Source organism: Polypterus senegalus, chromosome 9 (genome assembly GCF_016835505.1).
Source record: "Polypterus senegalus isolate Bchr_013 chromosome 9, ASM1683550v1, whole genome shotgun sequence".
NCBI lineage: Eukaryota > Metazoa > Chordata > Cladistia > Polypteriformes > Polypteridae > Polypterus > Polypterus senegalus.
This window is the reverse complement of record NC_053162.1, coordinates 127,376,411-127,404,038: the sequence shown is the minus strand read 5'-3', so window position 1 is coordinate 127,404,038 and position 27,628 is coordinate 127,376,411. Positions and strand designations below refer to the sequence as shown.

The following is a 27,628-nucleotide window of genomic DNA, read 5'->3' as shown; positions in this document are numbered from 1 at the left end:
AAGTTGGTTTAAGGAGATGTTTCAATTGGAGATATGAAAAAGGAGAGTGTGAGAAGTACTTTTTTTTAAATGTTAGTAGTCTGAGTAAATGAGGTTTCAGAAGTATCTGGTGTGATGAAGAACGCCTGGTTGAAATGAGAGAAAAAGTCTTCAGTTGGACATAAAGACCACAAACACACACAGAAAAATAATTGTGCAGTGCTAAGGTAGAGATGGCAGTTGTCTAAAAAAAGGTCACAAGAACTATGGGAAGGAAGTTGGCAAGTGAGCTGCAGAATGAGGAAGGGAAGAGAATTGTGTTTAGTACTGTGAGTCAGATGGCAACAAAGGAGTGCACCTTGAAGGTGTGAATTGTTTGCAGAATTCTGAAGAGAAAAAGCAGTGTAATCAAGAAGTATAGGAAGAAGCTGGTAAATGAGGAGAACCAAAAAAATAATGTTTGTGAGCAAATAAAAGGATTGAGCTGCACGTTTTAAAAGAAAAGATTGTGAAAGTGCTGAAAAAGGTGAAAATAGGTAAAGCAATGGGCACAGCAGTTAATGGTGTATGACCTGCTGAAAGTAATGGAAGGTACTGGATTGGAATGGTTGATATACCTGTGCAACATGATTGTGTGGGGAGGGTACTTTTGAAGATTGGAAAACAATTAGGCTCATTGTACTTCCTCAAGGAGAGGATACAATTAAGTGTTTGGAGCAGGTAATGAAGGTGGTTGAGTGAGCACTAGAGAATGAATCTGAAAAAGGTGAAAGCTAGCAGAATGTAGTTTGGTTTCATGCCAGGGAAGAGGAAAACATCTGGTTTTCTTTGTTCTTAGTCAACTGCATTAAATTCATCCAATGAACGGAAGGAAGTTTTCAATTTGTAGATTTGGAGAAGGCATTTGATAAGGTGCAATGAGAGATGGTGAGGTGCTGAGGAGAAATAGTTTGTTATTTGGGAACTACTAATAATGGATGAGGCTTAGGGAATAGCTGCCGAAGATGTGACTTGAGGTGATGTCTGAAGATAGAAAGAATGGGGTCATCCCAAATGATGCACAAGACTGAGGAAAGGGGAGGAAAAATACTCGGTGGGATTTTGACCTAGGTAATCCCAAAAATGGACAAGAGAAGCAGAAGAAGCAGCAGCAGCTTTAGTACTGTGTTAAAATGCTAGGAAATATTAGGTTTTAACAGTTAAGTTCCTGAATCTCATACATCTTAAGTGATCAGTATTGTGAGCAGCAGTATTTCCTGACATGTCTGGAGACCATCAAATGACCAAAAATTGTAATATGTTATGTGGAGGTATCATTGTTTTCTGCTAGGATAAGACCACACATTCATATGGTCATTACTACTGCTGTATTTCTTCTGTCTCATTTGGTTTGGGAAACACACAGGATACAACCACAAATACATTACTGCTTAGTTGGCCTTGCTTTCTTTTCGAAGCGGTGACTTAGGGAATTCTTAAAACCTAATTGTCATACCTATTTGGGTCACGATTTGATATTATGCCATACATTTTGTGTGTTTTGTTTTTGCAGGTTTTTTTTTGTTTGTTATTTTTTTTGGAGACAGGCTGCAAATTCTAACTCCAGTTGATTGTCTGCTTAAGACAAACAGAACAGTGTCGTGCCCTGACAACAACTTTTATTTTTATAGCACATTTTCATAGAAAGAATGTAGCTCAAAATGTTTTACAAGATGTCAAAGAGAAAGTTATAAGAAAAGAAAGAAACAAGTAAGATTATGTAAGAATCAAAATAAACAAAGTAACAAAGACAAATAAATCTATACAAACTGATGAAACATATATGTATAATTTGTAAATGAGTAGCCACCTTACATATGATATCATAATGTATGTCTTTACAGATGAGTACAGTGATAATGTCAGATGGCTGAGAGGACAGAAAAAAAAAAACTCCAGTTAAGCTGGAGGGGAAAAAAAGACAAAATCTGCAGGGCTTCCAAGGCCAAAAGACCACCCAGTCCCGATTGGGCATTCAACCTAACATAAATGTGCTTAACTCAGACTTCGTCTGAAGGGATTCAACACAGTCGTGTGGCCTAAAGCAATGGACATTTTTCTAAGAAATGTTATTTCCTTGCCATGGGTTTGTTTATAGAAGAAATTTTTATTCTGTATCTTTTATTGACCATTAGAAAAAAGGAAGTCTGAGATTTAATGTAGAATCCCAATGTTGTGTTTTATCTGCTTAAATGAGTAAAATGTAAAATCAATTTGCTTCTGGGTGGCAGTATCGTGCTGTCTGTGCACTGTAGATGAGCTGAATTATATAGCCATTATGTAATTTTGCCCTGTGGTTTGGTGGCTTTAAAGAGTGTCTGATTATATTTCCCCAGACTGTTATGTCTGTACGACAGGTACACAAGTGTATCAAGTCTAGTCTGGGGTACACTAAAGACAGATGGATTTCATATCCTAAAGTACACCACACTAAGTTAAGATTTCTCTTTGGTTCAGCATTGTTCGTGCTTTCCTAAACTTGCCTATAGTTTACTTTGCCACTATTAGAAATAACGTTTCTTCTTGGTGACATATATTACAGTATCCTGCTGGAAGGATACATCTGAAAAAAGGTACACTGTAGTCATAAAGGGGTACACATGGTCAGCAACAGTGCTTAGGTACTGCACCATGATAGATAGATAGATACTTTATTAATCCCAAGGGCAAATTCACATAATCCAGCAGCAGTATACTGATACAAAGAAACAATATTAAATTAAATAGTAATAAAAATTAAAAAAAATTTAAATAAAATTAATGTTCACATTTACTCCCCCGGGTGGAATTGAAGAGTCGCATAGTGTGGGGGAGGAACGATCTCCTCAGTCTGTCAGTGGAGCAGGACAGTGACAAAAGTCTGTCACTGAAGCTACTCCTCTGCCTGGAGATGACACTGTTAAGTGGATGCAGTGGATTATTCATGATTGACAGGAGTTTGCTTAATGCCCGTCGCTCTGCCACAGATGTTAAACTGTCCAACTTTAATCCTACAATGGAGCCTGCCTTCTTAACAAGTTTGTCCAGGCGTGAGGCGTCTTTCATCTTTATGCTGCCACCCCAGCACACCACCGCGTAGAAGAGGGCAGTCGCCACAACCGTCTGGTAGAACATCTGCAGCATCTTACTGCAGATGTTGAAGGATGCCAACCTTCTCAGAAAGTATAGTCTGCTTTGACCTTTCTTACATATAGCATCAGTATTGGCAGTCCAGTCCAATTTGTCATCCAGCTGCACTCCCAGATATTTAAAGGTCTGCACCCTCTGCACACAGTCACCTCTGATGATCACAGGGTCCATGAGGGGCCTAGGCCTCCTAAAATCCACCACCAGCTCCTTGGTCTTGCCGGTGTTAAGGTGTAAGTGGTTTGATTCGCACCATTTAACAAAGTCTTTGATTAACTTTCTGTACTCCTCCTCCTCCTGCCCACTCCTGATGCAGCCCACAATAGCAGTGTCATCAGCGAACTTTTGCACGTGGCAGGACTCCGAGTCATATTGGAAGTCTGATGTATATAGATTGAACAGGACCGGAGAAAGTACAGTCCTCGGCGCCCTGTATTGCTGCACACAATGTCAGACCTGCAGTTCCCAAGACGCACATATTGAGGTCTGTCTGTAAGATAGTCCACAATCCATGCCACAAGGTGTGAATCTACTCCCATCTCAGTCAGCTTATCCCTAATTTATCCCATGTCTGCCAATAACAGTCCTACCGCTGTCGAAGAACCTTTTGATCATTTGCCTTACCCATTGTAATACTCGGTGAAACAATAACTGAACCTCTTAAACAAGTCTACTTGTTGTAAGCAATTTTCCTCGTGCGGGGGGAAAAAAGGACACTTTGATGTTTTAGCATTACAATGACAGTACAAATTGCACATTGCATTTTGGGTTGTTCGATGGACTCCTGGACATGTCTGAAGTGCTGCTGCTCACAATACTGATCACATATGACATATATCGAATTGTAGCTACATGATTGGCTCTTTGGAGGAGGATATTTTGTAAGCTGGCCCTGGTTTAATATCTGAGGTTGCATTTAAGATATGGTGTTGTGTTCATTGTCTGCTTTCACCGTCACATTATTGTCACAAGCTTGCAAGAATCTCTTTGTTCAGTGTATGTGCAGCAGTAAATTTGATTCTGTAAAAACATTTTTGTAACTTTTAAACAATTTTTTTTTTTTGTATTTTTTAGGTCCTGACATCTGATGATTTGTGCTTGAGTGTGAGCGATGGATGTCTGCTGCCAATTTTTGCTCGTATTCTTGGTGCAAAGAAGGTTCTTAACATTCTTTCGATATATGTCAAATGTCGGTTTTATTAGTGACAGAACTGGTTATGAACCTGACCTGTAGTAATAACGTAAAGTAAAGCTCTATAATAATAGACAAGAAGTGACCTACTGGTGTGAAGTACACACTGTGCATGTGTGTAAAAGACTTTGATGAGCTACTTTAGATATGCAGTGATTCCTCGCTATATCGCGCTTCGACTTTCGCGGTTTCACTCCATCGCGGATTTTAAATGTAAGCATATCTAAATATATATATCACAGATTTTTCGCTGGTTCGCGGATTTCTGCGGACAATGGGTCTTTCAATTTATGTTACATGCTTCCTCAGTTTGTTTGCCCAGTTGATTTCATACAAGGGACGCTATTGGCGGATGGCTGAGAAGCTACCCAATCAGAGCACGTGTTACATATTAAATAAAACTCCTCAATGATATACGATATGCTTACCGCTGCTTTAAGCACACTTAAAAGCTCTAACAGCCCGTATTGATTTTTCATTGTTTGGTTTTCTCTGTCTCTCACTCTCTCTGAGAAATACAGGCAAATACTTATCCATCATGCAATACCATCAGGGAGGCGTATGATTGGCCCCATTTTCTGCTCCTGACAGAGGGGCTGTTTGCACAGTGGCTGTTTGCTTAGAAGATACGGACGCGCCTGTAAAAAAAAAAATGCTGAAAGGCTACCTTCACATTGAGTCCTTCATTGTGCCGCTTTATCGCGGTGCTTGCATACTTAAAAGCGCAACAGCCCTATTGATTTTTGATTGTTTACTATACTCTCTCTCTCTGACATTCTCCGCTCCTGATGCGCACCTTGAAGAGGAAGATATGTTTGCATTCTTTTAATTGTGAGAAAGAACTGTCATCTCTGTCTTGTCATGGAGCACAGTTTAAACGTTTGACTAAAGGGTATTATTTCATGTCTAGAGGGCTCTAATAATGTTAAAAAACGTATTTAGAAGGTCGTAAGCAGGTTTTCAATGCCCTAACTGCGAAAATATTAGATTTATAAATAAAGAATCCTACTTCTTGGAAATTCATTTATCTGTCTGGAGCGGATCAACCGCTATAAACGAGGGTTTACTGTATAACTGTGCGGAAAATATTTATAAACAGTGTGGGAGAGTTTTTAAGTGCTTAAAATATATAAAAATAACCATACAAACATATGGTTTCTACTTCGCGGATTTTCACCAATCGTGGGGGTTCTGGAATGCAACCCCCGCGATCGAGGAGGGATTACTGTACTGGGCATGATTCTGTGAATGCGGTGTCTCTTGTGAAAAAGGCTAAGGAGAGTTAGGGCATCTGCTCCTGAATAATACCTAGAACAAGAGTTCTTAGTTGCAACTGTAAGTTGGTGTTTTGTCTTGGTAGAGTAATATTTTACTCTACTTTCTCATTTTTTATTATTAATATGTAGCCTTTGTCAGAATGCCTCAAATCTCAGTCTTGCCACTGTTTATAAAGTACTGTACCATATAACTTCACTTCTACATTTATAACCTCAGGCAATTAGGTGTAGTAAAAGACAAGAAGAGTTAAATTACACTTTAAATCATGTATTATTGATAATATAATAACAATATGCAAAGTACATTTGAATATAGGCAACCAAACATCCTGATAAATGGTGATGTGTAGTTTCAGGCGGCACACAGACTTGTTAGTTACTTAAAATGTCTCTAGTTAAGGCATCATTTGTGGTCAGCTTTCTTCAGAACAAGCCGCATGCCTGTCTCAACATGGCGGCTGAGCTGTGCTCTTCATTGTGTTGTTCTCTTCAGTTCATGCTGTGAGATGGTCTTTCATCAGTTTGGTAAGAGAGAGGGTGAGATAAAGCAAGCAAATTTATAGGTTTTCTGTCCAACCCCTAGAGCCAATATGGCGTTGAGGTACTTAAAGGCTTCTGTCACAAGACAGTTCCAAACAGCCATACTTCAGACCAATCTTCACACCTGCCCTCCAAACCATGTGTTAAAGTAAAGCTTGCCAGTTAGGCAGCCTGTCTTTCCTGAGGGGGTTGACTGAGAGACTACAGCAGAGAAATATTGGCCATACTTGTTTGAGGCACTTCCACCAACCCTGTCGTAAAATGCACTTTCCTGACTTAGTCCTAGGGGCGTAAACATAAATGCTTCTAAACTAATGTAACACTAATGTTACATTGCTTTGCCTAAGTTACAAATAAAGACATACAAAATATATCCAGTTGTATGCAAAATTTCACATCACAACAGTTTGTCAACAGCTTTTAACAGATGAATGCTGTTTTTACATTTTTGCTGGTATGCTACTTATCCACATTGAGGTAAGACCGCATTTTGCGCATGTGGGCTTCATATTTCCCATGTCTATTTTTGCATCCCAGATATTGTCATTGTATCCCAGTAATGTCTTCAGTTTTTGGTCTCTAGTGTGGCCCTTGTAACACCTTTTCTGTGCCTTAAGCGTTCTTATTCTCTACACAGCTAGCTATCTCATCACTGCATATCAGTCTTTGACTAGCTTTCCTTAGTATGGAAACTCCTTCATTTCTCTTTCCAGTATTCTATGCTGTCCCCTAAACTTTTATTCTTCTCATCCCCAATACAAGTACGACACTCATGTTTCTATTAACTCACAGACCGATTATAGAGTAACCAACATCATAAAGAACCATAAATATTGTAAATTAGCCCTTTGTTTAAAGCTGTTAGAAGTATGTCCTATTTTGCCGTAATGCTTATGTATTTTCAGAACGTAATTATCATTATAGTTATATAATTATATATAATTACATTATAGTGTTTGTTTATTTTCTATGCAGCTTGAAAATGAATAGGGTCAAGTCTAAGATTTCATCATCTCTCTTTCTCTTGCTGTTGTAGGTATACAGTCTGGAAAGCTTTGGCATGGCTCATAAAGTAATAGAGCAGGTATGCTTACAACAAAAACTTGATTTTCTCTGTTAATGGTAACAGAGATGGGAGACACAGGCTCCACAGCAGGGGTCTCCAATCTTTTTTTCCCCTGAGAGCTACTTTTACAAAATGAAAATGGCTGAGAGCTAATAAATGTTTTCTAACGTTTATTCTCATAACTTATTTCAACCCAAACAAACTGAATAACCTTGTTTTGCCTGAACATTTACAAAATGTTGGTGTCCAGAACCCACATTTTGCATTAAAACATCACAAAAAATATTGTTCACCTGCAAGTGCATTTTCTATGTCTGTATGCATTTTCTAGTGTATCTTATACTATTGAATTAAAATATGAATGCTGTCAAAGCAAAACAATGCAATTCCAAATACACAGATATTACTTATTCATTTTTCATTTTGTTACATGTCACTGTTTCACTTCACGTGTCCAGTTGTATGTGTGATGTGTTTTTCAGTTAGTCAGAGGACTGGCACTGCATGAAGTCAACAAGAGAGGTGTATGGTGGAGTGTAGCTCATTTAAATGTTCACCTGTCAGTCTTGTTCTGAACTTTGATATCATGACATTCATGTCAGAAAAGGCCGACTCACTGTTGTATGTAGACCCAAACAAAGCAGACATTTTCAGAGCTGCTTGGTGAAGATTCTTATAGTTATCTGGCTTTACTAAGTGCCAGAAATGCTGAGAATGCTGTTGAGACTTCCAGAGAACTACTTAGCGGATTTAGATTGTTTATTTTTCTATAATTTGCTTGAACATTCCAGTTGATTTTGCGACTTCTCTCATTTTGCTATGTATCATAGTTTGCTTGCGGTACCGAGTTATTTTTGCGCAAATCCGAGAAACATGCAGCGGGCCGAGTGGAGGGGCCTTCCTCACTCACTTGCCAGCTTCATGGTGTGTTCCTTAACTCCGCTTAGCTAGTGAACAAGAGTATAATTGAATTCAACTTTGTTTGATATTTAAAATAAAGTGTTACTTACGTCTTGATGAGTTTGACTCCGGATAGTCTCTTAAGTGTATGCCACAATGAAAAGAGATTGCAATTCAGATTGTGGATCGTGATTTTGTGTTAAAAGGATCATGATGATTTTTTGGAAAAGATCGCCCATCCCTAATTTGATTAATCAAGTTTTCAAATTTATGTAGGATTCATTAACCCTTTGGTGAGCTACTTGGAAAGGGGTTGCGAGATACTGGTAGCTCGCGAGCGACATGTTGGAGACCCCTGCTCTAAAGATTATCAGAGATGTGCAAAAACTTCCTAAGGAGAACTACAGGTAATTTTTTAAACTATTATTATTTTTTTGTTTTTTCAGGTTATTGCTGCCAACAATCTTACTGGAACAATTCATCTTTTGGATAGTCGGCCCGAGCTCTTAACTTCAGAAAGTTTTGGAGGTGAAAAGGTATATGCAATGTTTTTTTCTTGAATATTGAATGTGTGGGAAGGTGTCGCATGGCAGGCACAAAGTTCTCCTCCTCTTCCAGGTATCGGTGCTAATTGGAGAGCCCTTCTTCACTTCTTGTTTGCTGCCCTGGCACAGTCTGTATTTCTGGTATTGCCGCACTGCCCTTTCTCAGCATTTGGAAGATGATGTCACTATCATGCCTCATTCTGCATCACTTTTTATGGTTGCCGTGGAATTTAAGGTAATTCAAGCTGCTGTGATATGTTATATTATTGGAGGATTAAAAAAAAAAAAATCCCGAAATCCAATGTAATAAACAATACTGACATGTCAGTTATCAGAGTTGGACAAAAATGTAGCGCTATAGTAATTAATTGCTACTTACATTTACAGAGTAAGGGGTGGCATGGTGGCGCAGTGGTAGCGCTGCTGCCTCACAGGAGACCTGGGTTCGCTTCCCAGGTCCTCCCTGCGTGGAGTTTGCATGTTCTCCCCGTGTCTGCGTGGGTTTCCTCTGCTCCGGTTTCCTCCCACAGTCCAAAGACATGCAGGTTAGGTGCATTGGCGATTCTAAATTGGCCCTAGTGTGTGCTTGGTGTGTGGGTGTGTGTCCTGCGGTGGGTTGGCACCCTGCCCGGGATTGGTTCCTGCCTTGTGCCCTGTGTTGGCTGGGATTGGCTCCAGCAGACCCCCGTGACCCTGTGTTCGGATTCAGCGGGTTGGAAAATGGATGGATGGAGTACAGTTGATGGACCATTTTGAAGGTTTCCATCCTATATATGAGGGGTTGAAAAAAAACAGTCATGAGCAGGTTCTAGTTAAGCTAGCGTTAATATTCTGCTTCTGTTGATATGCATGGTAGATGTATCTTCTTATGATTGAGTTTTTATTATTTGACGTTCCATCAGGATCTGTGGAGAATAAGAAGTCCTTGCGGCTCATGTGAAGGGTTCGATGTGAGTGTGATGGATGAGATGATTCAGGTCAGTTTCACAAGTCAAAGCACTTTTTTTCTTTTATGTGTTATTGTTCACGTATAAATATGGAAGGAAATTGAAAAATAATCATTTTTATTGTCAGCATAAAGTACTTTATAAGGAGGAAGCAATGGTACAATGTGTCTGTGTGTTTGTATATACAGTAGGTATGAGTGTGAATATATGCAATGATGGGTAGAAAGAAATGCTGCTCCATGGCTCTGGAATGCCCTACCAGAGAGCATAAGAACACAGCAGACTGTGGGCTGTTTTAAAAAAACAGCTAAAGACTTTTCTATTTAGGAAAGCTTATTAACAAGAACGCTATAATTATTGTTGTTTTATCTGTTTTTATCTTGCCTTGCCTTTGTTTAAACGTTTTATGTTGCACTTTGAGATTTACTGCTAATGTAAAGTGCCCTATAAATAAAATTTATTATTATTAATATTCACGTATTGAAGGATACAGTCCTAAAAATAGTATGAGTGGTGTTATTAAAGTAGGCTTAAAAGACAAAAACTTATTGTATTTCATTCTGTGGAGCCTCCTTATAAGCAATACTGCAGACTTTTCTGGCAGAAAGTATCAACTTACTGTACATATTTAAATGTTGCTAAATTGCATCATTCTTTATCCCTACATTGTTTCTCTCATGTTCTGTACGTGCTGAACCACAATATATACCAAGAATCCCAAGTAAGATACCATGTCTTACATTTTCCTGGTAGATGAGGCTGATCCTAAACAGCCAAACTTCCAGCTCAGTACAGGAAGCATGGATTGATGGTCGGTCTCTAAGGCTGTCCAAGACCTTGATAAGATTTTTAACTGCCCCATGGAAATGGTTGGGATGTTTATGCCAGCAATGCTGAAATTGAATTTAAATAAAATCTCCCCTTCTTTTTAGCACCACAGATCTCAGCTTGACCAAGTTAAATTTCATTCTGGTGCACCCCATTTATTTCTCAAGCACTTGATGGATCTAACCACATCCTGTCTTGATTAAGTTGTAGCAGATTTGTCATTAAGAGTCAATGTGGTCCTGTCCCGTTGTAGACTTTGTTTTTGGGTCTCTACATCCTTGTTTTACAAACAGGTCAAGCCAATATGGACAACTGGCTAGATAACTAGATGGGTGGGAGTGGAAACTGCAGTAATTACAAGCTCAGACTTCATTACTGATTCACTGTGTGAGCCCAGAACAAGTCAATTATCTAAATGCCTTTACAGTGATGTACTCTGAAATGAGGGGGGTCTGCTTCCTTTACATAATCATGTACTTACAATACAATACAGTTTATATTTGTATAGCCCAAAATCACACAGGAAGTGCCGCAATGGGCTTTAACAGGCCCTGCCTCTTGACAGCCCCCCAGCCTTGAATCTCTAAGAAGAAAAGGAAAAACTCCCAAAAAACCTTGTAGGGAAAATGGAAGAAACCTTGGGAAAGGCAGTTCAAAGAGAGACCCCTTTCCAGGTAGGTTGGGCGTGCGGTGGGTGTCAAAAGAAGGGGGTCCATACAACACAGAACAGAACAAATCCTTAATACAGCATAATAATAAAAATTTTAGAAGTATGGAGCAGAATTTAACAGTAGATGATATCGCATAATAAGATTTGGATATTTTTAGAGTCCTGGAGACCTCCTCCATCTAGCTGCCTCCCCATTTGGCCATGCCACGGCTGAAATGTTGCTCCGATAAAAGGACCCCTCTTTCCCATGATTCCTGTGATCCTCTATCAGGGATGACTTTACCATAGGCAGGCAAACAACTTGGCAGGTGGGCCGTGGCACCAATTGCCACATTTGGATACCGAGAACAGAAACAATAGGTGAGGGTTAGTATTCAAATATAATTATCATGTTACTTATGTTTTAGTGCTAATGACTAACAACAGAGATGCAGTATGTACAGTTAATCAGCAGCTCTAGTCAGGATATGCTAAACTGAAGTAGTGAGTCTTCAGCCGGGATTTAAAGGCTGAGACTGAAGGGGCATCTCTTATGGAAGCAGGAAGACCATTCCACAGTTTAGGGGCCCTGTAACTAAAAGCTCGACCTCCCACTGTTATTTTATTAATCCTTGGAATCCTAAGCAGACCGGCATCTTGAGATCTTAATGCGCTCAGGTTTGTAAGTCATGATAAGTTCAGACAAGTAAGCCGGACCTTGGCCATTTAATGCTTTATATGTTAAAAGGAGGATTTTGAAATCTGCCCTAAACTTAACTGGGAGCCAGTGTAAAGATTTAAGAACTGGAGTTATGTGTTCATATTTTCTTGTTCTTGTAATAATTCTTGCAGCGCATTTTGGATTAACTGGAGGCTGTATAGAGAACAGTTTGAACAGCCAGTGAACACCGCATTGCAGTAGTCAATCCTACTAGAGATAAATGCATGAATTAATTTCTCACAATCCTGTTTATTTAGAAAGGCCTTAATTTCCTAACATTTTTAAGATGGAAAAACATGTTTTGGACAACTTTGTAATATGTGCTTTAAATGACATGCTAGAGTCAAAGATAACTCCTAGATTGCGGGCTGATTCAGTAAAATTAATTGGGATTCCAACTGAGTTAAATGACACAAAATATTGCTGTGATCAGCGTCATTCCCTCCAACAATTAACATCTCTGTTTTATCTGTATTTAAAGACAAGTAGTTCTCATTCATCCATTCCTTTAATTCACTAACACAACTAATTAAAGACAACATCGGAGAAACTTCATTTGATTTAAATGAAAGGTATAACTGGGTGTCATCTGCATACGAGTGAAAATTAACATTATGTTTCCTAATGAGAGATCCCAGTGGAAGCATGTAAAGTGAAAACAGTAAAGGTCCCAGTACTGAGCCCTGCGGGACACCATATTGAACTTCTGTGTATAATGATGGAGTACTGTCAGCACATTTCTGTACATACTGGAATCGATTTGATAAATAAGAACTGAACCAAGCGAGCACAGGGCCTGTAAGCCCAACATCGTTTTCTAGCCTGTGCAGTAAAATAGAATGGTCAATGGTGTCAAATGCTGCACTTAAGTCCAACAACATAATTACAGTGGAATTTCCTTCATCAGAGGATATCAGAATGTCATTTACAACCCGTGTTAGTGCCGTTTCTGTACTATGACCAGTGCGAAAGCCAGACTGGAATTTCTCAAAATTGTAATGCGTAAGGTGTGACTGAAGCTGACTGGCGACTACTTTTTCTAGTATTTTAGAGAGAAATGGTAAATTTGAAATAGGCCTATAATTATTTAGTATGTGTGGGTCTAGGTCTGACTTTTTAAGTTATGGTTTAATAACTGACACTTTTAGTGCATCAGGTACGGTGCCATGCAGTAATGAACTATTGATAACGGTTAGAATAGGCGCTGCAAGAACATCCATTGCACTTTTTACTAGTTTTGTTGGCACTGGATCTAGGGAACAAGTAGTGGGCTTCATTTTAGTAATTAAAGTTAAGACTTCCTGGTGAGTTACACGGTTAAAATTACTAAAGTGCTGAATGCAATGTGCGGCAGGGTCTGCTAAGCTAGTATTTGGTTTGATCTGAGATCTTATTTTTAATTTTCTCATTGAAGAATACTTATATTGACACAGTCAGTGATAAATTTACTAGATGTATTTCATAGCCAGAATTAAATTTTTCTGTATATTTTGGAACATTTAGAAATCATTGGATTTCAGGGAATCCAAGGAAGCAGAATCACATCCTCTATGGGAATATCCATGTTGGGCAGTCTCAGGGCCAAAAGAGGTCATGACCTTTAACTTCCGCCAACATGTTCCAGCAAATGCGCTGAACTCTCAAGGAACTTTACAACTGCAAAGGTAAGGAGGTTACACTGAAAAATACAAATATAGGTAACCTGAAGCATTTCCAGCATAGTGGAGAATGTGCATGGCCTTTGCTATGTAACTCTTTTAAGGATTTCTCAGGATTCCTTATGTTACACTTGATCATGGAGTCTGCACAACAGCACACATATCCAGGAAGGTTTTTAATATGTTACCAAATGATTTAATTAAATACTACACTCAGTTATTTGGATAGACGTCAGTTCTCACAGTGCATATTTGTATTCCCAGAAGTACTCTATGTACCAATTACCTTATAACTACACAATACTACTAGTTGTGACGATGCGAGTTCGACTCCATCCCCCTATTGTTGTTCAGGAGCCCTTGAACCCAACACCGTCGATAATGTCACCGAGATGAGCTGACACATAGGCACAAATCTCTCAAGGCCAGGGGATATTCCATAAAGTGCTTTATTCAAAAACAAAAAGTGCAAAAGTGCAGCGTCAAAGTTCAATAAATAAATCCATAAAAATCAAGTGTCCAGTGGTGTTAAAACCATCAACCATAAATAAATCCTTTAAAATCTGAGGAAAAAAATGTAGAGGTTAAAAACGCAGTCTCTCACGCCCTTCTTGTTCTCTGGCCCACCTCCATCACTCTCTCCCCGGCTCACCATTACTTGCAGCCGCGGAGATCCAACAGTCACGAGCTCTTCTGTCAACCTCCGTCCGTCTCGGACTCCATCAGGACGTCACTGCCAGACCTACGAGGCTGGCTCTCCTCCCGTGATCTTTCGCGCACCCGTAGTCGCTCCTCAGATCCAGCGGGATGACACCACTCCTGCTCACCCCACTCGCTAATTGTCAGTGGGGCGAACTAGCCCCCTAGAGCGCCTCCATCTAACGCTCCTTCGCGGGGCCCCCGCTCGTTCTGTCTCTCTCTTAAGGTGGCCAGATCATCCAGCCTAGACTGCCATTGCTGTACTTTAACCTCCTTCTCACATCGTTCTACCTCCTTCCATTTCTTTTCCTGATTTATCTTTTTTTTTCCCACGATTCCTGATTTATCCCCCTCTCTCTGCCTCCGTGGGCACAGCGTCTTAATTACACACCGCAGGAAGCCAATGAGGCAAACAAGAGTGACTGCACCCTCACGTGCAGGTGCGACTCGCTCCAATCACCCCATTAACTCCCCGCGGTTGTGCAATCGCGCCCACGGAGAACGACACGGCTATAAGGATTTAAAAAACCTGACTTTTTTCAGAAGCCGTGGACCCGCTATATCACACTAGTTTCAAAATTTTTTCAGATTAATCTTGAAACAGAAAGCTAATTTTTTTTTATATTTGAAAGAACCATTCTTGGGGGGGAAGAAAAATCTGAGCCTCTTGGGGAGGAAAAACAAACTTGATATCACACCACCGCACGTTGACATGTTAAATACCAAGTACCATTTGTTGTGTTTTAGGGAAGGTCGCTGTCATGGGGTGGTTTTGTGGATGGACTATCATTTAACTGATGACATAACAGTGAGCACTGGACTGGTGCAGCCACCTAATAAACGGGTATGTATCTTAATATTTTTACTATTACTAGTTGGGTAACAGAATAAATTAAAAAATGCTTGATACCTCTTGCCTTATACGTAGCCTCAGTGTTTGTCCTATGCCTTTCTTCTGCATCCTCGGGTGTCTCCACCTGTCTTGGCTGGAGCTTCCTCTGTTACCTTGCTGTAAAACCTGCCTCTCGAAACCCTTCATTTCAATTTCTTTTTCAAAAATATTTGCATTTTTTTTTTTATACATCTCATGTCTGAAGGAGACTCTCCGCATTTCCTCCTAGGCCTCTTTTCAGTATTACTGTGTGTGTGTGTGTGTGTGTGTGTGAACCTCCCTTGTGTGGCACATCCTGTCTTGATCGTGTTTGACTAAGTAACCACAGCAACTGACCAATCCGATTGCCCAGAAGACTGGACACACACACACACACCAGCCATTAGCAATTTGTTATATACATTACCTGACAAAGTGGGGCAGGTGGGACACACTGTTTCATGGCTTCAGTCAGCTTTGTGCCTCATTAAATATTTAATTTGTTTATTTTTATTTGAATTAATGCCTCTTTCTGTACCAAAGACTCCAGCTAAGTAGAATTACTAGGACTAGGGATGTTGGTACAAGTATACACAATACAGTGACTAGTACTAAGTTTGTATTGCACACAACCACATCTTCATTAGGCAGAAATGGCTGTAGGAAAATGGTGCCATCTTGTCTTGGGAGTGCAATATTTCTGCCTGAGCATCTGGAAGTAAAACTGAAACCAACGTTGTTCAATTTTTCTGAAACTGAGGTGGTGTTGCTTTTGTTATCCTTGCCTTTTTTTCCCCTCCTCCTCTCCACAGGATCACTGCAAATGGAATCTGCACCACAAGCAAGCCGTTTACTTCTTCAGGTCAGCTTTGGAGATCACAGAAGAGAAAATCTGTGTAGTTGATTACAGTCTTACCTTTCAACCTACCTCTGGTGATATAACCATGAATTTTGAACCACGACAATCCAGAGATGCAAACGTTTAATAGAAACTATATTTTAGGAAAGAATTATATACTCTTTTTAACAGTATATGGTATTAAAAACTGAATGAGGATTTTAAAGTCATTGTGGATTTACAATTGTCAAAGGAATAAGCCTGATGGGAAACAACGCTGTGATAATTTGGTGACTCCAACAAGCCTACCCCAGAACTCAAGTTGAAAGAGGAACTACTGAAAGAAATTCCATAAGGATAAAAGAAGAGTGAGCACAAACAATGGTTGGTCCAGGTATTGAATGCAGGTCCTCAGTTGTGTAGGACAACTGCAAGCATTTGTACCGATGTGCCATTCTTAACTAAGCTATAAGGTTGATTCCCACGTGTTGTTTTATATTGACTATAATACCTGATGTGTCTTTTGATCTGTGAGGTTTTCTAAATCCAATCCAGACATTTTCATCATTTCCAAATTTCACCAGTGCCCACCACTGCTTTTAAACATTGGCTAAGGGCAGAAGCTTTAATTTTAAATATTTAAAAATAAATCAAACCCCACAAATTATTAAATCTAATGTTTCTCATGTAGATCTTTCAATATTCTGTTGATTCACACACATTAATCTTTTATGCCTCATTTTTTAGTCAGCCCGGACACCATCTGGCAACAAATAAATTGTCTTCTGCATTCAATACACATCATAGTCAAAAAGTAAAATATAAAGTATTAGCAGTGTTTAACATAACAAAATTGTTTTGATACGCTGGATGCTTTCTATAATTTGAAAAGGTGCTTAACTTGTCATGACCAGTATAACCTCAAAGTGGAAAAAAAAATAAGCAAGGGACAATAAGTAACTTTAATTCCTAACTAAGCAAAGGGCAAGATATTTATGGCTGAGGGTGGTCATTCTAAGTTTCCCATGGCACAGAGCATCAAATGAGTATGTTGCCCAGAAGAAGATGGAGCAGGCATGCCAAGGTTTTTCCAGGATGAGAAACAATTTTGTAAAACAAGCACTTTGAACTAAAGTCTATATTACAGTCACTATTGGAGTTACACTGGCACCAGGGGGATGAGACTGTACCAATGGCTTTGGAACATGTCTGTATTACTAAATTATGTTTTATATTAAAATATTAAAACATCTGTCAGTTTAACTAAAAAAGTAGCATGCTGAAGCAGCAGTCATAGTTGTAAAAATAGAATACAGAATATGTGATATACAAACAACACCAAAGCATCAATCCCTATGCGTGATGGTCTTTATTATTGTGTAATACAATCAGTTATGACACACATTCATCATCAACTTTACTTTTCCAAAAGTAACTATTTTCCTTCTGAATATCAGAAAATGTTATATTCAATAAAATGCATACTTGTGTCATATAGTTTGTTGTACAAATATCTAAATTAAATGCAAATTTTTTAAAGAGATCTAGATGTATTTTAAAGGACATGTAAATCTCACATGAATCTTAATGAAATGTGCATCATTTCCATTTGTTAAATTGAGAGACCTCAGTTATTTCTCATCTTACATGGCTTATGACCATCTACTAGGTCATTAAGGTACAAACATCACTTATAATCTTAATGCATTTACTAAAAAATACAAAGCTAAACTGCAGTGAAAGAAGGCAATTTTGAGAAACTGATAACTAATAATTTGGGTCCCTCTCTTAGCCTCACTGACTCTGAACCGCAAAGATTTCATCACTGCTTCCAAAAATGTTTTTGGTAATTTTCTTTAAATATCTTGAAGATTAGTCTCCTCCAGTAGCACCTTCTCTCCAGGTTTGAATGCAGGCATTCCTAGGTAGGGGCAACTGGCACAACGGAAAGCATCACCAAGATAGCACTGCAGAGACAAAATGACCAAATACTGACATATTAAACAAAAAGATGTATGGAAATACAATGAAAACTATTGTTAAAACAAAAGTTTATTCACTGATATAACAAGAAATCTACTTGGTACAGCATTTATAAATTCATTTCTATGAGTAATTAATTTATTTGCATCAAATAACAACAATTCAAGATTAAAAAGCCATCATTTGGCTATGGCATAGGAAAAGTAAGCTAAAATGATCCATGACTAATTAATATAAAACAGCAACATTCAATTTCTGGTTATAACTGTTACTGTTTGAAAGTTTCCTGATGGCAAACTCCTTTAGCTTATCCTTAATTAATCAATTTTAAAGTTAATTGTTTATCACTTTAAAATTGCTCTAGGGGCACTGTACAATGACTGGCCCTGTGGGATTAATAAAGCATACCAAAAAAAATAAATTAGAGAAAACTTTGTAATTGCATTAGTACCACTAAAACCTCTTATTCTGTTCTCTTGGGTTGCAGGGTACTGGCTCTCCTAAAGTTCAGCTCAGAGTTCAAAAACGACAACAGCTTTCTCAAGAACCATAAGAGTTGATGGTTTTTATGAATAAAGTTAATTCCATGTGACAAACTGCCAAGAACCTGAAGAATTAATGAAAGATGTCTATAACAATCTTGAAACTTCAGGGCAAACTGGATCTAACAAACACAATAGTTTGTTAGATGAGGAAACGACATTAAAGTCTGTGGTTTGACAAACACCTTCCCTAAATACATGTCATCTGGCAATGAAGAAAAGACAACTCCAGGGTGCTATCCTAAGAGGCAGTTTAAAAGAAAATGACATAGTGGAAAATGGCAAATAAAATGGGCAATAGAACAAAGCCATAAGATGGAAGGTGACTGGAAACGTGTACAAAGGTCAGCATCCCGGAGTCATCGTTTCTCTGTTGCAGATGACACTGGTGTTTGCCGTGTATTTAAGGACTCCTCTTGAAGCACAGAGAAATGCAACCACACTGAAAATTTTACAGTGAAAACAGAAAAAAAAAATGAAGAAAAAATGAGATGATGTTTTGCATTTAACAGAACCACCATCTTACTTCTGGTCTGTGCCCAATTTAGAAGTCCACAAATGGTAGCATGCCTGACTTGATCTTATTTATATTTCATATACAAAAATACAGTACAGGTGCTCGTCATAAAATTAGAATATCATGACAAAGTTGATTTATTTCAGTAATTCCATTCAAAAAGTGAAACTCGTATATTAGATTCATTCATTACACACAGACTGATGTATTTCAAATGTTTATTTCTTTTAATTTTGATGATTATAACTGACAACTAATGAAAGTCCCAAATTCAGTATCTCGGAAAATTAGAATATCAATTAAGACCAATGCAAAAAAAGGATTTTTAGAAATGTTGGCCAACTGAAAGGTATGAACATGCAAAGTATGAGCATGCACAGCACTCAATATTTAGTTGGGGCTCCTTTGGCCTGGATTACTGCAGCAATGCGGCGTGGCATGGAGTTGATCAGTCTGTGGCACTGCTCAGGTGTTATGAGAGCCCATGTTGCTCTGATAGTGGCCTTCAGCTCTTCTGAATTGTTGGGTCTGGCGTATTGCATCTTCCTCTTCACAATACCCCATAGATTTTCTATGGGGTTAAGGTCAGGCGAGTTTGCTGGCCAATCAAGAACAAGGATACCATGGTCCTTAAACCAGGTACTGGTAGCTTTGGCACTGTGTGCAGGTGCCAGGTCCTGTTGGAAAATGAAATCTGCATCTCCATAAAGTTTGTCAGCAGCAGGAAGCATGAAGTGCTCTAAAACTTCCTGGTAGATGACTGTGTTGACCTTGGACCTCAGAAAACACAATGGACCAACACCAGCAGATGACATGGCACCCCAAACCATCACTGACTGTGGAAACTTTACACTGGACCTCAAGCAACGTGGATTCTGTGCCTCTCCTCTCTTCCTCCAGACTCTGGGACCTTGATTTCCAAAGGAAATGCAAAATTTACTTTCATCAGAGAACATAACTTTGGACCACTCAGCAGCAGTTTTGTCTTTAGCCCAGGCAAGACGCTTCTGACGCTGTCTCTTGTTCAAGAGTGGCTTGACACAAGGAATGCGACAGCTGAAACCCATGTCTTGCATACGTCTGTGCGTGGTGGTTCTTGAAGCACTGACTCCAGCTGCAGTCCACTCTTTGTGAATCTCCCCCACAGTTTTGAATGGGTTTTGTTTCACTATCCTCTCCAGGCTGTGGTTATCCCTATTGCTTGTACACTTTTTTCTACCACATCTTGTCCTTCCCTTCGCCTCTCTATTAATGTGCTTGGACACAGAGCTCTGTGAACAGCCAGCCTCTTTAGCAATGACCTTTTGTGTCTTGCCCTCCTTGTGCAAGGTGTCAATGGTCGTCTTTTGGACAACTGTCAAGTCAGCAGTCTTCCCCATGATTGTGTAGCCTACAGAACTAGACTGAGAGACCATTTAAAGGCTTTTGCAGGTGTTTTGAGTTAATTAGCTGATTAGAGTGTGGCACCAGGTGTCTTCAATATTGAACCTTTTCACAATATTCTAAATTTTTCGAGATAGTGAATTTAGGACTTTCATTGGGACTTTCATTAGTTGTCAGTTATAATCATCAAAATTAAAAGAAATAAAGATTTGAAATACATCAGTCTGTGTGTAATGAATGAATCTAATATACAAGTTTCACTTTTTGAATGGAATTACTGAAATAAATCAACTTTGTCATGATATTCTAATTTTATGACCAGCACCTGTATACCTTTGAGACGTACACACTTGGTTAGTACAGCTGGAACACAATATACAGTACTTTATTGCTGAAAACTAATCAGCAAACACAGCATTTGTATAGTTTATTGAGTTTTTGGTTTATCTGTTGGCAACACTTATAGCAGTGATTTGGGACTCTGATCATAAAGCAGTACATTTCACTGTCTCATTACCTCTCCCTCCTTGCTGGATCCATTTCTGATCATTTTCTGTCTTCACCTATTCCAGCAATGCTAGATAAATCTTGGTGACTACTATAACTCAGCACTAGATAAAACAGCTCCATTAAAACATAATGAAGTTTCCTATAAGCGTTCAGATCCACGGTATAATTCAGAATTACGGTCTATGAAAGTAGCTGGCCAACACCTTGAGAGAATGTCACATAAGACTGGCCTCAACTGTGCATATCCAAGCTTTCTCTGACCATCAAAGCGCTTACAGGGATGCACGAACGGTAGCCAAGAACACGCAGTATGGGAGAATAATAGAAAGTGTCCATGATAACCAGGGGGTTTCGTTCTTTGTAATTAATAAACTAGTTCAACCTACATCTATCCCAATAAACTCTCTCAACTCTCTTCCACTTTTTCCATAATAAAATTAAAGATGTAAATAATTCAACTAACATAAATCCATCACCCATTTATATCTTTCCCTGTCCTCCCACTGCATCCAGCTGATTTTCTAAATTTCCATCAGTCACATCTGTGTCTGTTAATGACTTTCTTTGTAAAATGAGGCCGACTACTTATGTACTGGTCCCCATCCCCACCATACTTCTTAAATCCTGCCTTCATGCTATATTCCCAACTGTTACAACATTAATAAATACATCCAATGACACTGGGTTTGTACCAACCACTTTTAAAATCATTTCTATAACCCCAATGTTAAAAAAGTCTGGTCTTGATACTGACAATCTTAACAATTTCCAGCCTCTCTCTCACTTAACCTTTTCTGTCAAAAGTTCTTGATCATGTTGTAGCCTCCAACTCACTCTGGACAAACTAGCATATTGATTCTGTTAAATCTCAGTACAGCTTTTGACACTGTTAAACATTACATTCTACTGTTGAGAATGGAGACCATTCTGGGTATCTCTGGCACTGCCCTCAGTGGTTCAAGTCCTATCTGACTGAAAGGCAAGAATTTGTTAGTCTTGGCAACAGAAGGTCCAGTTCAGCGGCAGTCACGCAAAGAGTTCCTTAGGGCTCTGTCCTCGGCCCTCTGCATCTATATGCTTCCCCTAGACCAGTGTTTCCCAGCCTCGGTCCCCAACACCCAAAGGTGGCTGCAGATTTTTGTTCCAACCAGCTTCTGTTTTTAATCGGACTCCTGTGCTAATTAAGTGATGTGGTATTTCCCAAGTTATGTGTTTTGGAAACAATCTAGAAATTAGAAAACCAAGTTTGGTAAAAAATAAAAAAAAAATGATATATTAATATTAAAATGTAACAAGCAGTTATATGGGAATAATGTATTTTTTTCTTTTATTAACAATATTTTCATCTTGATTTTCATTCTAGTTTTCTAGGTGTTCTGATTGTTTCATTAATCGATTATTTACTAATTGGTGGGTCTGATGCTAAAGTACTTGCAACCTTTGATTATTCAGTGTTGTTTGCCAGCATGACTGCTCTGCTCATTTTGAATTGTCATTAATAAGATTCAACGAAGGAGAAAAACTGCACAGAGAAAGGGCAAAATATAATGAAATCAACAAAAGAGAGTTAAGCATTTAAATCTATAGCAAAAGCAGACATATTTCTAAATGTCTTATAAATGTAAAAATCATGCTGCTGTGCTTTTCTGAATGTAGAATAAAAGAAAAAAAATACCAGCTAATGAAATGAGATCAGTGCTATCAGGTGTTGTCACTGATTAGAAATCTGGTTGGAACAAAAACCTGCAGTCACAGAGGACCACAGGACCGAAGGCTGGGAAACACTGCCCTAGACCATATTATTCATAGCTTTGGACTGGGTTATCATTTTTATGCAGATGATACTCAACTCTATTTCAATATTCAAAGCAAAACTTCATCAGAGATTTCTCAGCTCACAACCTGCCTCAGTGAAATTAAAACCTGGATGGAGCAGAACTCTTTAAAATTAAATTGCAGCAAAACTGAACTCCTGCAAATTGACACTAAAGCACAACTTAAGAAAATAAAAGAAAACTCCTTTTCAGTCATTCTTGATGGTGATCGCATTAGTCCTTCTACTAATGCAAGGAATCTTTTTGTCATTTTTGATTCCTCCCTTTCTTACTCCACCCACATAAACCACACTAAGAAACTTTCTTACGTCCACCTTCATAACATATTCCTTGTTTGCTCCTTTCTCTCCTTTTCTAATGCTGAGAAACCTGTCCATGCTTTTATCACATCCCACATCAATTATTGTAACTCCCTTTCAAATCTTATATCACATCTCCAGTTAATTCAAAACTCTGCTGCAAGAGTCCTTACATGAACCAACAAAACCAAGCTCATAACACCCATCCTGCTCTTCATGTAAGGTACTTACAAAACAACAGAACAAAGGCCATTTCACAGCAGTAGTGAAATAATGGATTAATCTTAAAATTCATAAAGGTATCCTTAAAGTTTGTACAAATGCAAAAGAGAAAAATGAAGGAGATGCGGAAAATTAAAGCTTCAGTAGTTTGAAACATTTGAAATTTGAATTTGAATAATCCATTAAATATTCCTTTCCAGTAAGTATTATTAATTGGCTAATTTCTCCTGCATATACCAAAGCAAACATACAGTTAGTTCCATAAATATTTGGACAGAGACAACGTTTTTCTAATTTTGGTTCTGTACATTACCACAATGAATTTTAAATGAAACAACTCAGATGCAGTTGAAGGGCAGACTTTCAGCTTTACTTCAGTGGGTTGAACAAAATGATTGCATAAAAATGTGAGGCAACTAAAGCATTAAAGCATTTTTTAACACAATCCCTTCATTTCAGGGGCTCAAAAGTAATTGGACAATTGACTCAAAGGCTATTTCATGGGCAGGTGTGTGGTTATGTCATTATCAATTACGCAGATAAAAGGCCTGGGGTTGATTTGAGGTGTGGTGCTTGCATGTGGAAGATTTTGCTGTGAACAGACAACATGTGGCCAAAGGAGCTCTCCATGCAGGTGAAAGAAGCCATCCTTAAGCTGCAAAAACAGAAAAAAACCCATCTGAGAGATTGCTACAATATTACGAGTGGCAAAATCTACAGTTTGGTACATCCTGAGAACTCAGCAACGCAAAAAGACCTGGACGTCCACGGAAGACAACAGTGGTGGATGATCGCAGAATCATTTCCATGGTGAAGAGAAACTCCTTCACAACAGCCAGCCAAGCGAACAACACTCTCCAGGCGGTAGGCATATCGATATCCAAGTCTACCATAAAGAGAAGACTGCATGAAAGTAAATACAGAGGGTGCACTGCAAGGTGCAAGCCACTCATAAGCCTCAAGAATAGAAAGGCTAGATTGGACTTTGCTAAAGAACATCTAAAAAAGCCAGCACAGTTCTGGAAAAACATTCTTTGGACAGATTAAACCAAGATCAACCAGAATGATGGCAAGAAAAAAGTATGGAGAAGGCGTGGAACTGCTCATTATCCAAAGCATACCGCATCATCTGTACAACACGGTGGAGGCAGTGTGATGGCGTGGGCGTGCATGGCTGCCAGTGACACTGGGACACTAGTGTTTATTTGGCTGCTTCTGTCCTGTGTCATATCATTAATAAATTCTGAGGTGTTCAGAGACATACTGTGTGCTCAAATCCAGCTAAATGGCAGTCAAATTGATTGGGCGGCGTTTCATGATACAGATGGACAATGACCCAAAACATACAAGCCAAAGCAACCCAGGCGGTTATTAAAGCAAAGAAGTGGGAAATTCTTGAATGGCTAAGTAATGGCTGATCTTAACCCAAATGAACATGCATTTCACTTGCTGAAGACTAAACTTTGGACAGAAAGGCCCACAAACAAACAGCAACTGAAAGCCGCTGCAGTAAAGGCCTGGCAGAGCATTAAAAAGGGGGAAACCCAGCATCTGGTGATGTCCATGAGTTCAAGACTTCAGGCTGTCATTGCCAGCAAAGGGTTTTCAACCAAGTATTAGAAATGAACATTTTATTTCCAGTTATTTAATTTGTCCAATTACTTTTGAGCCCCTGAAATAAAGGGATTGTGTTAAAAAATGCTTTAGCTGTCTCACATTTTTATGCAATCTTTTTGTTCAACCCACTGAATTATAGGTGAAAGTCTGCACTTCAACTGCATCTGAGTTGTTTCATTTAAAATTCATTGTGGTAAAATACAGAACCGAAATTAGAAAAAAAAATGTCTTTGCCCAAATATTTATGGACCTAACTGTAGATTTCACAACAGTAAATGTCACAAATCTGACAAAGTGATTTTCTGAAAAGCCTGATTTGAAAAGTGTGGTTACTAAACTAACTTTAGAGTTTACACAAATAGAAACATTTTGATATATCTTGATAATCAACAATGTGTACATTTTATATAAAGCCTTTGACTATTTATTATATAGTGTGTTTCCATTTATTCTATGGTGATTTTCTTACTAGTCTCTTTCTGTAAAGCCTTTCTATATCTATTGTGCAGTTCTTTTGATAAAACTGCATAATTAAATACATCTTCCAAGGATACAAAGTGTTGTAAAACTGTTCTGAAATTTTTCAGGCAAGGTATGTGTTCACTACTATGTCTTCATTTAACATCAATTTGAAACGAAAATGATCACCATTCAAACTAGGTTCTTCACATTGCTCACAGAATTGTCTTCGCCAAAACTAAAACTACCGAAAATGCATATGACATAGACATTTGCCTACACTGTGCATGTGTGCATCAACATAAAAATCCTTTAAGAGATGGTAGCACCACCAGCCATGGGATATATCAGAGAACTCCAGCGACCAGTAAATCTGCCTTTTGCTCATATATGCAGCATTCAAAATGTAAAAATCAAATACAACTTAGATGCACACACAAAAGCACAATGGAAAGCAGCACCTCAATGTCCACTGTGTTGTCCACTTTTTGTCCGAGAAAAGTGACCAATCAGGGAATGAGACGCTGTAATGTGCAGGATCCAAGGGCCACATAATAAGCATCAACAAATCAAGAGTGCGATTATAGTCTGCATTTTCAAACGGGCCCGTTTTCACCCATCTACAAAGTTCCACCAAACTGAAGTGGATTAAAAAAACATTTGCATTATGTGTCTTTTAAAATGTAAATATATACAATATGTACAATGTGAAAAAAGCAAAACACAATAATATAAAGAATGAAAGACAATGCTCACATTTCCACATGCTGATTTGGGAAGATCTTGTTTTTTTGAATTCTTGCTCTCTTGCTCCAGTTCTTCAGCTAAGCCACATGTGCTAGGTAAAAAAAAAAAAAAAGTATGAAAATTCCACAAAAACAGTTAAAATGCTGAGATATGTATCTACTCATCATCAAAAAAACCTAATTGCCTATAACAGCTTGCAAGATTTTACAATATACCTTAAAAGATCATATACATCACATACATATACATATATACATATACATATATATACATACATATATACATATACACATATACATATACACATATATATGTGTATATATATACACTAATAAAAGGCAAAGCCCTCACTGACTGACTCACTCACTCACTCATCACTAATTCTCCAAGTTCCCGTGTAGGTAGAAGGCTGAAATTTGGCAGGCTCATTCCTTACAGCTTACTTACAAAAGTTGGGCAGGTTTCATTTCGAAATTCTACGCGTAACGGTCATAACTGGAACCTATTTTTCTCCATATACTGTAATGGATGTTAGCTCGATGGCCGTGGGGGGCGGAGCTGCGTGTGACACCTGTGACCGCAGTACGTAGAAAAAGAAGGAAGAGCTCCCAAAGAGCGCTGAAGAAAAACGCCGAATACTTTATTCACGAGATACAAGTTTAATGAGAAGACACGAGGTATAAACGAGACTTTGTAACAGAGTTAAAATTGCTGTAGCGAGAAACTTTTATGTGCCGGGTCTTAGCTAACAATAAATAAAGCCGTGGACATCACAACATCACACAAGAGAGCAGCTCACGTGAACTGACTGAACGCAGTACGAGTGATCACTTCCAACCTTCAAACCTGTTCAAAAAACGCATTTGACAAAGTAGGAAAAAAATATGCTCCGAGTTGAGCTCCACAGCTAACGCGGTCTTGCGGAAACAACTTTGTCACGCTGCCACCAAATACTCACAGAAAAATCCACACGTTAATACACACACTGTCTCTAGAGTTTCTCCACACTCAAGGTATTCCTCGCATCCCCTTTATACCCTCTGATCTCCCATTTCAATTCAGATGCCTCCAATTTCCAGTAAGGCTCTGCTGCGCAATGACAAGTAATAAGTCTCAGGGACAGACCCTACAAAAGGATGCCATTGATTTCAGGCAAGATTTCTTTTCTCCTGGACAACTATACGTTGCATTCTCAACAGTGAGCTTGCGCAGCTTTGTCATATTACAACCAAAGTGCTGAACTGACGTGATATATAAAGAGAACTATAATAATCGTAATAAACCAACAATAAAACAGCGGAGAACCCATGGATTAAATAAAAAGGCAGCTTCCTTGGAAAAGCAAGGAAAAAGGATGGCTTTATATGTCATTCGTTTATAAAACAGTGGAGAAGCTGTGTAAAGGCTGCTTCACAAAAGTGAGTGTCTTATATGAGCAGGCAGTCAGCTAAAGAAGGGAATCAATAAATATCTATAATTATACTAAACGAACAAAAAATAGCGTAGAAGCCGCGGATTAAATAAAGGAAATGGGTACCTGAACAGTAAAGTAAGTCTCGAATAGCTAAACAATAACTATAAGAATCGTAATAAACGAACAAAAAAACAGTACAGAACCGCGAAGCAAGGAGAAACGATG

At 38.6% G+C, this 27,628-nt stretch overlaps 2 protein-coding genes across 7 annotated transcripts in view; one reads left to right on the top strand and one right to left on the bottom strand.

The window, feature by feature from the left end:
* Positions 1 to 17,232, top strand: part of prmt7 (protein arginine methyltransferase 7) — a 35,992-nt gene extending 18,760 nt beyond the window's left edge. Inside the window, exons 10-17 of the mRNA XM_039763810.1 lie at positions 4,219 to 4,302; positions 7,190 to 7,237; positions 8,566 to 8,655; positions 8,738 to 8,899; positions 9,567 to 9,641; positions 13,313 to 13,473; positions 14,914 to 15,010; positions 15,850 to 17,232. Of these exons, the coding sequence (XP_039619744.1) occupies positions 4,219 to 4,302; positions 7,190 to 7,237; positions 8,566 to 8,655; positions 8,738 to 8,899; positions 9,567 to 9,641; positions 13,313 to 13,473; positions 14,914 to 15,010; positions 15,850 to 16,023 (891 nt within the window). The 3' untranslated portion in view covers positions 16,024 to 17,232. The remainder of the gene's footprint in view (positions 1 to 4,218; positions 4,303 to 7,189; positions 7,238 to 8,565; positions 8,656 to 8,737; positions 8,900 to 9,566; positions 9,642 to 13,312; positions 13,474 to 14,913; positions 15,011 to 15,849) is intronic.
* The window catches only part of ciapin1 (cytokine induced apoptosis inhibitor 1), a 60,142-nt gene continuing 49,739 nt past the window's right edge, over positions 17,226 to 27,628 (bottom strand). For all 6 annotated transcript variants that reach the window (XM_039763812.1, XM_039763811.1, XM_039763813.1 and 3 more), the window contains exons 8-9: positions 25,999 to 26,080; positions 17,226 to 17,842 (exon numbers count right to left, since the gene is read on the bottom strand). In XM_039763812.1, coding sequence (XP_039619746.1) covers positions 17,732 to 17,842; positions 25,999 to 26,080 — 193 coding nt within the window. In that variant the 3' untranslated portion in view covers positions 17,226 to 17,731. The remainder of the gene's footprint in view (positions 17,843 to 25,998; positions 26,081 to 27,628) is intronic.